The sequence below is a fragment of the Barbus barbus genome (assembly GCF_936440315.1).
Source record: "Barbus barbus genome assembly, chromosome: 21".
NCBI lineage: Eukaryota > Metazoa > Chordata > Actinopteri > Cypriniformes > Cyprinidae > Barbus > Barbus barbus.
The window spans coordinates 26,225,303-26,239,716 of NC_136749.1; the positions used below are offsets into that span (position 1 = coordinate 26,225,303).

A 14,414-nucleotide genomic window follows, 5' to 3' on the forward strand; every position below is an offset into this window, starting at 1 on the left:
TTGATAACTTCTGTTTATTGCTTGTTGTGTATCTATAGTAGTACATACTTGTTGAACATCTGACGAGTGTTACTATTGCTCTCCCCAGGAGGATTTCCCAACCTAGAAAATAGTTCATATTGAAATTGGGGGTTCATTTACTGTAATGTCAGTTAGTATTGCAAATAATTACCAAATTTTATTAGTAATAATTTTATATTATTGCAAATATATATGAATTATAAACATTTGTATATATGTGTGTAGATAGATGGATGGACGGACGGACGGACAGATAGATTTATGCAATTTTACAGAAATCAATCAAATTTACAAAATCTAGTTAATACTGAATTTTAAATTAAAGATGTTTTTAGTTAATTTAAAAAAAAAATTAGTTCTTAATTTTATGCTTTGTATGTTGCTGAATTTGAGATCACCAACAAAATCATTGCAAGTGTGTCATCAGTATTTGATATCTGAAAGACAATGACTTATTTTATATTTACTATACCTGTCAATTAGGATGTCCAGCACTCTCTGGGTGGAGGTGAAGGAGCGATAGGTGGAGAGGAAGATGGAGATGAAGGAGGAGTCGCCCATGGAGAAGGAATGAAGGAGATGGAGGACCAGCTTTTCTTCTGTCCCTGCTTTGACGTGCTGAGAGCAGGATGCTGTGGTCTGGGAAGAGACAGGTGAAGGCTTCAGGACAGAACTTCTGGAACCAACAGCATTGAATATTACTTGTGAAGATCGGGCTCACCTGCGGGCCGGCAGGAGAACTGTGCCCTTGTTTTACCACCACAGTATAGATGATACCGTCTTCCTCCATTTCGGACACAGTGGACTGAAGAAGAGAGATCAGAGTAAGTAAGCAGTCATTTTGTGGATTTTTTTCAAAGAGCCTTCCAGTGTACTTATTACAAGCTCACTAGGTTAGGGGCCTTGCTCTTGGTCACAATAATTAAACCTCATTGCTTGTTCCCTGTGGAAACCATTTGTCTTATATCACCAAGCTTTTTGATTATTTGATTAAAGGCATAATGTCTGCTTCAGTTTATTTTGGCCAAGACCCACCCCCTTCACTAACATGAGAAGTGACCACAGTCCACAGGTCACAGTTTTAGTTTTTACTTGCCTTTTTATATTATTTTAATATTTCGCCCCCTTTGCTGTGTGTTCCCGGGGGCAGGGTTTCTTTGGGTTTGTGATGTAACGGACCCAGGAAGTAGCTCGTTGTAGTCCCTACGAGCCATTTTTGTAGGTATTAAACTGCCAGAATTTTAAAAGATGATATCTCCGTTTGCATTGAACTTTCATCTTCATAACTTTGCAGATATTGTTTATGCTCAAACTGCAAGATTACACACCAACTAACGTTAAAAAAGTGAAAATGCAATCAACCACCCCTTAAACAAAAATATTACTGACTCCAAATTTTTAAATAGTGAAACTCTAAAACAAAAATGCTGTTTCACAATATTTTTTCAATCTAAAAATCTGGCGACCTAACCTGGCAAACTTTCAAATCTCTGATTAGTTCTGCCTTAAAAAGCACGCATTCTATCAAATGGGCAGCCTAAATAAACATGATTGTGTTTCCAGGAGGACTAGTACACCTTGGCTGCTGGATTATATCACATAAATGCCAGCCGATCAGATCGGAACAGCTGATTCTCAGATAGTGTTTGCCAGTTTGTGTGCAATATGCATCAGAAGGTATGTGGGCATTCTGAGCATCTGAGACTATACCATCATTGGATTTTCAGTTTTCAGCTACTATGCCACAAAACTCATTAAGAAAATCATCTTATGCTGCAGTTGACACAGACTGGAACACTCCCCATGTTGCCATTGGTTGGACAAACACATAGTCCTGCACCAAACTCACGCTATTTGTTGAGCTGGTCAGGATGCACTTTGATTGGGAACCTTAAACTTGACCTTTATCTCAAAACGGCTAAATATCACCTCAATTATTAAACTTTGCTATTAGCTACAGTTAAATCTCCACTTCATATCCTAACAGTGGCTTCATTTAAAGCAAGGTAAGATTGCACAATGGCAGCATTTAAAGCCTAAACTCAATAATAAGGCATCACATTTACATGTTATCTCCAACAAAAACTTAACGGATGATGGAAATCGCCTCATTCAACCTTCTGTTTCAATTTACAGCATTTAAACTGACATATGCATTAGAATGTTTTTGATTTACTCAACACATCTGACAGAGATTTTCCAACATTAAAAATGCATGAGACAACAGGCCAAAAACACCCGGTCTGAAATGTCCAAATGCTTTCCAGCAGAATGATACACATCGATCACTTACTAAGATCAGTGTTCAAATTTGAACACAAATGTCAGATATTTACTTAAAAGCTGCTAGTTTGTCTGAGCAGGAAATGCTAAATTGTTATAAAGCACACAAGAAACTTCATAATAATCTAAGTCTTGAGAAAAGCCATAACCCAAAGCAAACCAAAACATTCACACATTACCTCAGTTGCAGTTCATTTGCTTGAAATCATTCAGTGTTGTGTGTGCCGGAAATTGAAAAACAGCTCAAGGAAAAACACTACCTTCAACTCAGCGAGTCCAGACAGGCAGAGATCTGCCAACTTCCTGGAAATCCTTTGCCAGAGAACTCCATCTCCTTCAGGCCTTTTCATCTGTTCGATTTAATCTATTTTTCTTGCTGCTGCTTATAGAAGAGTGTTGATTTCATTCAGCGAGATTCTTAGTCTATCTGTCTTCCCCGCTCAAATCTCACTCTCTCTGTTATGGAGCCGTGCAAACACACCTGAGCTTGTTGCTAGGCCAACCCCCTCCATACACACACACACACACACACACACATGCATACATCACAAGGGCACTCCTGTTACAGTCTCGCACACATTCGCTCTCTTCCTCCTTCATTCATTTATGGGTGAATCTCACAAAACTCACAAATTACATTTTTATTTCGATTTTTGAAGAATGTTAAATTTTTTCAGTCATATTTTAATAAAGAAAAAAAAATAGGCTTAATTTTTAATGCACATATCGATTCTTATTTTAACTTTGAGGGAAAATATGACTGAAAAAGTGTCAAAAATATATATAAAAAATATTTAAAATAAAAACATAATGGTCCCAAAAATAGGCCTCCTTTTCTTTATGCACAGTATTTATTTTGATTTTGGGAAAAATATGACTTTGACAGGTTCACATAAGCCTTACATGTGTAGACGAATGCTGCTTAACCTGTTTGGTGAAGTTTAATGCAATGAATGAAACAGGAGTAAATAAATACACATGAATGTATCGGCTTCAGATTTCAAGAATGGCAGCCTTCCCTTCAAATCTACTGCTCAACAAGTCTGCATGTAAAACAACCATCATTTTATGGTTACCAATAAATCATTACCAATGGCTGCTAATAAAACATGAGGCAACACCTGTTTATCTAAAAGGGATACTCAAACGAAAGCACATATTGACAGAGATGGCGACATGCTGTGCAGATGATGGGTTTTGGTTACACTTCATGCAGTCCTGAGAGCGATGAGCATTAACCTTGCTGATTACAACCTATCCGCTGTGCTGGAGTGTTGTTTATATATAACGAAACAGCCGAGTTCCATGTTTTAGAAAGTAGAAATAGCTGGTGAACCGCAGACATGAAGTTATATTACTCTAAACTGAACTGAAACTTGGCTGGGAAAAAAAATCCTTGAGGTCTGGCTTTCCTACTGGTGAATCTTTTCTTTTTCTTTTTTTTTCTTGTATAAATGCCCCTTCAGCCATATGCACTTGGAGCACTGTCTCATTTGAAAATAAATTCAATACAAACAAGAATTTTAGATTTTCCTGAAGAAAGAGTGATGCTAGGCATTCTGGGTGGTTTCTGGGTTGCAGCATAGCAACACCTTGGCAACCACTAAGATAGCACAGCAAAACACTAGAATCACTCAGAATCTGGCGGTTGCCAATATGGTGCTTTGCAGTTTCCATGTTTTTAAACAGTTTTAGTCTGTTGCTTAGCAGTGTTCTGTGTGGTTTCTAGCATGTTGCCAAGGTGTTGCTATGCAGTTTGTAGAGTGTTTTAAATAGTGTGTTGCTAAGCAGTTGCTAGAGTGTTCTAGTGTTTTCTAGCATGTTGCTATGCATCCTGGGTGGTTGCAACAGTGTTGCTATGCAGTTTGTAGGATATTTTAAAAATTTTTAGTTGTGCTGTCAAACAATTAATTGCGAATAATCGCATCCAAAATAAAAGTTTTTGTTTACATAATATATGTGTGTGTGCTGTGTATATTTATTATGTATATATAAATACACACACATACATGTATATATTTAAGAAAAATATCTTATGTTATGTATATAAATATAAATATATACACGTAAATAAATGTACTTATTTTCAAAATATATACTGTATGTGTGTGTATTTATATATACATAATAAATATACACAGTACACACACGTTTGACAGCACTAATTTTAAGTATGTTACTATGCAGTTGTGTTCTGAATGGTTTCTAGAATGTTATGCATTCTGGGTGGTTACCAAGGTGTTGCTATACAGTTTCTAGGAAGTTTTAAATAGTGTGTTGCTATGCAGTTGCAAGAGTGTTCTGAGTGGTTTTTAGAATGGTATGCATTTTGGGTGGTTACCAAGGTGTCGCTATGCAGTTTCTAGGGTGTTTTAAACCGATTTAGTGTGTTTGCTTTTCTAAACAGTTTCTATGTTCTGAATGTTTGTTTGTTTGTTTGTTTGTTTTAGTTGTTGAGAGTTTGGAGTGTTTTAGGTGCTCTCCATTCATAAATGGAATAAATATCTTTTTTTCCCACTTACTCCAAGGGTTGGGTTTTTTGAAAAATCTGTAATCCTGGGTTATGTAAAATGATAATAGTGATACTTGCATTGCTGTACTGAGTGTAAAACTCCTTGATTTCCATACCATTTACCAGTCCTATCTGAGTCAGGTCCGGAATGAACCTTAACAGCTCATTAATGCAGACGCTTTTTCACTAGCTGTTAATATCACGTTGCGAAATTCATGTTGCAAAATTCACACCCTTGGGTATGTTTGGAAACTTTGAGTTTTACCTTTAGGTTAAACCAGCTGTGAGTTTCCATGGCTTTTCTCGGCCGGCAGGAAGTGCATAATAAGTGTGGACAAACACAGGAAACAGGACATGCTGTCATGTCATGCTGCCCTTCCTCCCTCCACACGCTCTTACTCGGTCAAACGCTTTGAACCGCTGTATTCACTAGCGTTCGTCTCGAGGGAGGGGAACAAGAAAACCTCTATAGAATTTCCCAAGACAATATCAGCTTCTCTGTGTGTTTACTATCCTCTCTGCCCTTAGTAGGGGAGATTGGGGGCAACTGTAACACAAGGCAGTTGTAAACAAACAACATTTTTCAGTCTCAAACAGGCTAGCACAATAACACTTATACAGACCATGATCAAGATTAAGTTATGAGTACAGGACTTTATCATTGCTGAGAGGTCAGGGGCAATTATTACATTTAATACATGATTGAACTGGCTTCAGATTTCAAGAATGGCAGCCTTCCCATCAAATCTACTGCTTAACAACTTTGCATGTAAAACAGCCATCATTTTATAGCATGACATGACACCTGCTAATAAAACACGAGGCAACACGATTATGTGACTTTTGATTCTTTACAATATGCAATTAACATTTCATTATATAGCTAAAGACAGAATTTATGAGCTAGTCAAATTATTTTAGTTATTCAGCTTTCAAATCATTATAATATTGGTGCTGCTTAAGGACTTTGGCTTTAAACAAATTCCTGAAATGTAAAGAATGAGTACCATATGAAGGAGAAAACATTCATGAATATAAATTATATTAAAGCAATAATATTATAATCATAATGACTGTTTTTGAAATCTATATTGTTATTTGACTTTATATAATTTTTGTGTTGCTTCCAACATTTCAGGTTTACATATATATATATATATATATATATATATATATATATATATATATATATATATTAAGCTGAAAATATAAAATAACAAATACGAAAATTTTACTTTTGTATTCTTTTTTCATTTAAATTTTATTTAAAGTTTTAGTAATTTTGTAGTGTATTTGGTAATTTTTATTATTATTTTTAAAAATATATTTATATAGTTTATAAAGTTTTTTTATTAAATTTTTTATTTATTATATATATTTTTTTATTATAGTTATTTTAGTACTTTGACTAAATAAAAATGAGAAATGTTGCATCAGCAACTAGCTGAAATAAATTAAGTTTAATATTTTATTTTATTTCACTTAATATGTCACAGTATGTCACTTCACTTTCAGTATGTCACTTCACTTAATGGAATTTTTCGTAGTATTATTTTTTTAATGGTTTTATTTAATGATGATAACCCTGAATAGAAAGGCCAATGATTTTTGATCAAATAAATGCAGCCTTCGTGAGCATAAGAGACTTATTGACCCCAAACTTGTTTCAAATGTTTCTACCAAAAGATGGCAGGCATATTTAGAGTAGTCTGTGAATTATTAAGGAAAATGTAAAAAATATGGCACAATGTTCTCCCCTGCTAATACAGCTGCCTCCCAAACATTACAAACCTTATACTTCCCTGTCGGCTGCGTTCTCACAAAAACGCATCGTAAATACATCACAGGGGAGCTATTTACAGAGACCTATTGTTTCTGCCTTCTCTATGAATACCTCGTCTCGCTCTCTTTTATCTCTCTTCTTGTGTTCTCATCTATTACCGCATCGACCAACTTTTCCTCTTTCTCTGCCAATGGAAATCACACCGTGAACGCTCGCCACTGACGATCACAATGGAGCTTAATGGAAATCAGTCAATTATTTCTGCCCTGTTGTAGAGAGGTTTAGTCGATGCATTTTCCCGCAGCCAATTCAGTGACACACGGCGCTGCATGTGGCCCACGGTGCACCATTCAGGGGACATAATGAGCGCTCTGTAGACAAACTGGGTCAGCTGAGGTTGTTTTTAGCTAAACAATTATCTACCTCGTCACCCTCCTCCCTCTCTCTTTTTATGTTACACCCAGGTACACGCACAAGGAAGTTGCACCGCGATGACTGCAAACACATTTTGACCTAACCATATGCATCCTGCCACTGTCATTAAAGAATCAAGAGAGGGCCGGATCTAGTTTCATCCAGTTGAGTCTTCTCTGGCCTTGCTTTTGTGTCATCCGAGCAAGTCCCGACAAAAGAGCCAGTGTGTGTCATACTGGACTCTTGCATTATTTACCAAAGAGCTGTGAGCTGGTCATGTGACCCGAACAGGAGGGAAGTTACTACAGTGAACGGCACGAGACAGCAAGGCTTCTGTTTTTAGACCGGGGAGCCAGAGTGTTGAATAAGTCTAACCTTGGTGGAGCAATTTCTTGTCAATACACAAGATAGAAGAGCAGGGCTGTGACCAGCATAGACACACACACACACACACACAAACGCACGCTCAATATTCAGATTAGTCGTTGCTCAATATTGGTTTTTCTACAACAAATTCTTAATTTTCTCAATTTGGCTCACTCCAATACAAGTCAATATTAAAAATTAAATATAGCTTTTTAAATATAGTTATATATATAGTATTTTCTTTTTTATTCTGATTATTTATTTGGAATATAACATATATATAAATGTATAATTTAATAATATATCATTTATATTTTTTAATAATTGTACACTTTATATGTGAGGAATTCTTGAGTGGAGCATGCCATTATTTTAATTAATAATTATATTACTCATATGTGTGTATATATATATATATATATATATATATATATATATATATATATATATATATATATATATATATATATATATATATATATATATATATATGTGTGTGTGTGTGTGTGCATGTTTATGTGGTTTATGAGGACACAAATTTGCATAATGACATGGGTATGACAGAGGTATTACAATATGAAGGTGGTTTATGAGGACACTGCCTATGTCCCCGTAATTCAAAAGGCTTAAAAAACATACTAAATGGTGTTTTTTTGAAAATCTAAAAATGCACAAAGTCTCCTGTGAGGGCTAAGTTTAGGTGTAGGGTTGGTGTAGGGCAATAGCACACACAGTTTGTTCAGTATAAAAACCATTACGCCTATGGAGAGTCCCCATAAACCACAAAAACCAACGTGTGTGTGTGTTTGTGCGTCTAATAGCTTATTCGTTTTTGCTTTGGTATCGTATAGCAATTAGTATTAAAATTTGTGATATTTCACTAGTATTGATATTATGACAACCACAATTATTTAAAAATTAGGTATAATACGTGGTTGTGCTTCATTAAAGGCTCCTTTGATTTGAAGGAAACACTTATATCTGTAAGCTGATGACATGTAATCTCAAAGCCGCCTGCAGCAGCTGACAGTCTATACACACAGATCATGAGAAAATACCAGGTGGGGTCAAACAGCAGCACACGAGGGCTTTGCCTCAGGCTGATAAGAAACTCACCACCCATAGAACAGCTAAAACAAAACGGTTCCCGCTAAAACAAACACAAAGCAGGTCAATCACTGAGCACCAGATGAGTGTATGAATTTTATGAACTTTCAGCTTGGCCTCTTTATATTGCCACAGTTAGTTATGTAATAGACCCTCTTTAAAGTAACATTTGCAGCTTGTTACCCTCTCCTTGAGTCACACTGAAGCTAGAACTCAGCAAAAGTTGCTTCAGTTTCCTTGTGATTAAATGCCTCATGAGGACGAGGCCTATGTCACTTCACATCAAACTCTGAGTGAAAGAGTCACAACTCTGAATCCACAAGTGAAAGCTGATCTAACACAAAACACCACAGCATTTGGTGAGACAGAGACATGAATGAGATATGTGTGCTCTTATCTTAGCAACCCTTAGAAACCCACTGTAGGGTGAGCAAGACCTGATCCAAGAAATATTTTCCTAAATTGCTCTTTGGTTGAAATTAAGTTATATTTAGTAGTATTCATATAATATGTTTCTGAAGATCACAATAATTGATCATTTTTTTTATTATTTATTTAATTTTATGGCTATATAGTTTAGTTTTTAAGTTTGAGTTTGTAATTTCTTAATTGTAGTTTATTTATCAACTTTAAATGAAAATAAGAAATGCTGCCTTGGCAACTCTCTGAAATAAAATCAATTTGCTTTTTTATATTTTATTTTATTTTGAGTTACTTTTCCACTTAATTTCGAGTAGCGGAACCTTTTTTATGGATTTAGTTAACAATAATAACCCTATAATAAATAATAACTTCTTGTGGATTTTTACAGATGCATTTTTATCTTCTGATTTGTTTTTAAGAACGATTACTGATTTTTATATGGTTAGAAAAGGGGGGAAATATTTTTTTTATATCTTTTTAAAAAGTATCTTATGTTCACCAAGGCTGCATTTATTTGATCAAAAACACAATAAAAACAGCAATATTGTGAAATATTATTACAATTTAAAACAACTGTTTTCTATTTGAATATTTAAAAATATAATTTATTCCTGTGATCAAAGTTAAATTTTCAGCATCATTACTCCAGTCTTCAATGTCACATGATCCTTCAGAAATCATTCAGGCTGATTTGCTGCTCAAGAAATATTTCTTATTATTATCAAAGTTGAAAGTTGTTCTGCTTTGTATTTTTAGAAACCATGATATTATTTAATGCTGAATAAAGAAAAAAAATCAAAAACAAACCCAAAGGAGTAAACCACGACATCATTGCCCTCTTACCTGTGTGTGATCCACCTCCCTGTTTTCATTCTCCTTCCACAGCTGATCCTTATGGCCGTCCACCTCTGGCTGTAGGGGTCGGTATCCGATGAGGGGCACCTCTCTCGGCCCCACTCCCGGCAGCTCTACTCCAGATGTCTTCATGCTTCGGGGGAGCATGATGGTGCTGCTGGCCAGAAACAAACCAAAACACAGGTCACTGGAGAGGAACAGGCCTGGTAGATCATTTGTTTTCATCATTTACGTTTCCCTTTGCCAAGAGACAACTTTGAATTTGAATTTCAGGCCGGCTCCTCCCTTGCTTTTTCCCCTGTCCCTCACTGGTATTTGGGATATTAGCCTGCAGATAGAGATCTCTTTCAGGAAGAAAATGATGGAAAGAGAGCAGCTCACCATTAAAACTCAGTGCCATTGTCACAAACAGCAACAACCAAGATGTTTTAAACAAGTGTAAGTTCATAAACATCATAGTTCATAGCAGCTCTGAATGAGGCAATTCACTAGTAAGGGATAAACATTTATTAGTGTGCAAAACAAGAATGAATTAGGTCAAACCTTGCAGGAAAATAAAGCTTCCTTTCATCTAACCCTGCCTAAAGCACTCAGCCTAACTGTGTTATTTTCAATTTACTGAATCTTAATAGGAACGTAGGCTATCAAAAGACAAAATGTCATATGTCATTTTAATGCCCAGCAATATCTAAAATACGTTACGCACAGGACGCGCACGCTTTTATTAATAACTTTTCTCTGAGAACTTACAGTTTGCTTGAATGTGATTTATCCTCTCTTAACGTCTCGCATTAGAAGACAGACGTTCGCGTTCATTCACACCCAAACCAAGCGCAGAGATACCTGTTAGGAGAGCAATAACGCGTCCATCCGCCCCTGCGTGTGGGTTCCTCGGAAGTCAGAGTTTCTGTCCCTCCATATCTCTCTCCTCCTGCTTCGTCAGTCAGCGATTATCGGTGCGATGAAGTCGCGCGAGCTGAGCGTGTTGGTGAGGTCTGCGCTGGTGACGCGCGAGCCCATACAGTTCCTGCTGCCGCTGCAGCGCGTGTGGTCATTGGCTGGACGCGCTGATGAGGAGCGGTGCCCGGTAAGTTCAGAGCAGCAAGAGCACCGGACGCGTCATGACACAATAAGATCGCTCCCATAAAACCTAAACGAAGCTGTCTATACTGGAAGCGCTCGATGCAACGCGGACTTCTCGTTTCGATTTTTGCTTCTTGCGTAGCCACTCAACTTCATGTTTATTGATTTAGTTTGTTTATTGCACTGCTGTAGCCACTTCTCCCCATCTCTAATAAAATAGTGTTATTCATTTGTTAATCTTGCTATTACTGTTTATTTTATTTTGCTTCCAGACACTTTATTTCTCTCATTAATCTGGAATAAATTGACTGTATTTTTTTAACATATTCATTTTGTGTAATAATGTTATTTTTTTAGATAATTTTGCAGTTACTATTTTCAATGTTTAATTTTTATTTTGTTGTATTTGTTGCCTATTTTGCTGCTACTCCAGCCACTTTATTTTCCGCATTCATTCAAAAACTTTTCCCCATCTGCAATTTTTTATATCTTTTGTTATTTTTGTCATGTGTTTTATTTGTTTGTTTATTTATTTTGTTTTGTTGCGACTTATTCATCTGAAGATGAAACAATTAAACAATGGGGAAAAGTGAATGAGATCTCTCTCTCTCTCGCTCATTAATTAATCAATTTATTTATTTATTTATTTGTATTTGCAATTTGTATTTGCAAGTTTAATTGCCATGGGGGGGTTCCTTATTCCCATATATGAATATAAATTTTAACTTAAAATCTTGTTTTGATGTTTTGTGTCAACTGCCCAACCCTTTTATAAATATTAGCTTTATTTATGAACAGTATGTCAATAAGAAGGCCCATTTAGCTGTGTGTATGTGTGTGTGTGTGTGTGTGTGTGTACCCTCACACATTGTCAAGGTTGTATTTTATTGTCTGGTGTTGTTTCACGGCCTGAATTTTAAGTGGCCGTCGGTGTTGAAGTTTTTGATGTAAATGATTTATGCTTCTGAATGGCTGGGCAGTTCCTAGCAGTGTGATTATTTAAAGCTAATCCTTGAGCAGAGTGCCAGCTGTGGACTCCACTCCGACCTTGCAATATTTTTATGGCAGGGCCTTGCAGGAAAGAAGACCTTTAACAACAAAAATAAGCTCAAGAAATAGCATGCTTACTGTGCCATGGAAAACAATCAATTGCTTTAGTTGCCAAATAAATATCATGATCTCTTATCATTTATTTCCAATCATAGCGCACCACATATGGCATAAATTAGCAACCCAAGGGGGGTTTGGAAAAACTATAGGTTTAAGCACTTCTTGCACATTTTGTTTATCCACACAATAAATGTCTGACAATTACAAAAGGTATTAAATTGTGTTTTTATGTATAGACAAAAGGTATTAAATTATGCTTGTATGTATAGGCTCATGATTTTCCATTTTAAAACAAAGCTACAGTACATGCACAAGAAGACATAATGTGACCTTTTGTTTGTCAGGACACTTTCCATCTGTTGTGAAGTTGAGTTATGTGTGTATTATGGAAGGCCTCTGTCTCTATTAGCTGGAACAGTATGTCTGAGGGAGATTTCTGTTTATTAAAAGGTTGTTATGATGAATAAAATCATTGGTAATGTGAGCTATGCATTCAATTCGTTGGATTGGACTAATTAAAATAGTGGTTGGGTGCTTATGAATAATTTATCACCCTTATCAAGCTCTTTTGGCTTGCTCTCTAAATGGCTTGGCAACTTATTATATAAAATGTATGTTGCCCACAACACTTTCAAGTTTGTATGAAGAATCACTATGTGAGAAACAATCTAAAATGCAGACTATGTTGAGTTGTAATTTGGCACACGAATAAAGCCAGTGTCTAGTTGCACTCTGCATCTTTGTGTTTTGCGTCCTCTGCTGGACTATTCAAAAACTGTTTTACAAAAGACACGCCAGAGGCCATTTTGAACATTCCTACACTACTGTCATCTCAATATGTTTCATATATCATGAATTTGGTTCGTTTTGATCTACCTCATCTACATTTGTTACTAATAGGCCATGTGTTGTGACATGAAATAAGATTATATACGTTTGGTTTAACAAATATATGTATATAAATTCTTATTTTTCTCGTATATTTTACCAGTAATAATAATAATATTAATAATGATTATTATTATTATTATAAACTAGCCGAAGCACATTTATCCGACACCCTAACTTAATGTCTTAATCAAGCTGTTCTTTATAATTGGTAACTGATATTTGATATATCTAAAATATATATTTTGATATATATTTGAAACTTTCTGGTAATTATTATTACATTTACAATGATAAACAAATGTTTTATTATAATATTTTATTTTATTTTGTGTTAATATTGCGCACAATAGGTGTTTTTCATGATGTTTTGTTTTCAACAAATACATAATTGTATTTATTTCAAAAATGCCTAATATTAATGTAAAACATTTCATCTTAAAAAATTGTATATTCAATAAATATATAGTGTAAGATAAGTGTTTTTGTTTTGTATTTGTATTACTATTTACCCTCACTGCGTTGATCATGATTATCTACCCTCATATCGGTTAACATTGTATTTTTTTATTGTATTTTTCTTTTAATCGCAGGTTCAAACATTGCCAAAGAAAAAACATTTCCCCGCTTGCTTTTCGCGGAATAAGGCGGGTAACAGCAGCGTTGCCAGATTTTTGCCGGCACCGAGGGGCATTTCCAAACTTTCTCCAAAAAGTCCACGCGGCGCGGCTCTGCTGGACTAATTACAGCCCGAACTTTCCCTAATGAGTCGCTGTGAGTGTGCGGCACCAGCCGAGCGCCTGTGGGGTCGGGCGCAGGTGGGATGTCGGTCAGTCGTACAGATGTGAAGGTGTTCTCCGGATCTCCCTCCCTCTCCCTCTCCATCTCCCTGTGTTTTATGTCTGCGTCACAACAAGTCGAAGGAGAGCGAGGCAGAGATGATGATGGCGTCTCTCTCGGGCTGATTCTCACGCCGCTTCCCTGACAAACACGCTAGATAGCATCAACCGGGAGACAGAGGGAGATTGGGAACATGAAGCAGAAGACAGACAGAGAGAGAGACGGACGGACAGACGGTTGCGCACTGACGGCTTGAGTGACGCGCGTTTGATCCGCCGCGACTCTCCAAACGCGCCGATTATTCGGGACAGTGATTGAGACGCAGAACAACACCGGGCATCAGGCGTTTCATGTGAGACTGACATCTCTTCCCCGTCTCTGTGACCCCAGCAGAGCAGAACACTTAACACAGGTACATCCCGTCCACGTATGATCTGTCATGCGTGTTAATTGATATGTGCATGCGCGTGCCATCATGTGTGTCAGCTCCTCGGAGTTGGGTGCATTGATTAGGGCACATCTGGCCATGCGTTTTGCATGCGCTCTTTCATGCGTTCTTGTGTCATCTGCATATATTATGGTCCGTTGCATAAAGCAGCCAGTGTTTTTGATCATGTGTGGCACTGCAATGTGCATTGACTCTTCATCATTTATCCTACTGTACTGTATACTGTCGCTATGCACAGAGTTTAACCCTTTAGACTGCTGCTGTTGCTGCTGCTGCTGATG

General features: G+C 36.6%; 1 protein-coding gene across 5 annotated transcripts in view; it reads right to left on the minus strand.

Moving 5' to 3' along the window:
• Window positions 1-10,784, minus strand: part of rgl2 (ral guanine nucleotide dissociation stimulator-like 2) — a 23,847-nt gene extending 13,063 nt beyond the window's left edge. The window contains exons 1-5 of one of the 5 annotated variants that reach the window (XM_079445056.1): window positions 10,608-10,727; window positions 9,753-9,921; window positions 743-826; window positions 494-660; window positions 49-102 (exon numbers count right to left, since the gene is read on the minus strand). In XM_079445056.1, coding sequence (XP_079301182.1) covers window positions 49-102; window positions 494-660; window positions 743-826; window positions 9,753-9,911 — 464 coding nt within the window. In that variant the 5' untranslated portion in view covers window positions 9,912-9,921; window positions 10,608-10,727. Of the gene's footprint in view, window positions 1-48; window positions 103-493; window positions 661-742; window positions 827-2,483; window positions 2,528-2,564; window positions 2,788-9,752; window positions 9,922-10,607 lie in introns of those variants that run through there. The other 4 variants (XM_079445055.1, XM_079445054.1, XM_079445057.1 and 1 more) reach the window with 4 other exon arrangements.
• Window positions 10,785-14,414: the final 3,630 nt, after the last annotated feature.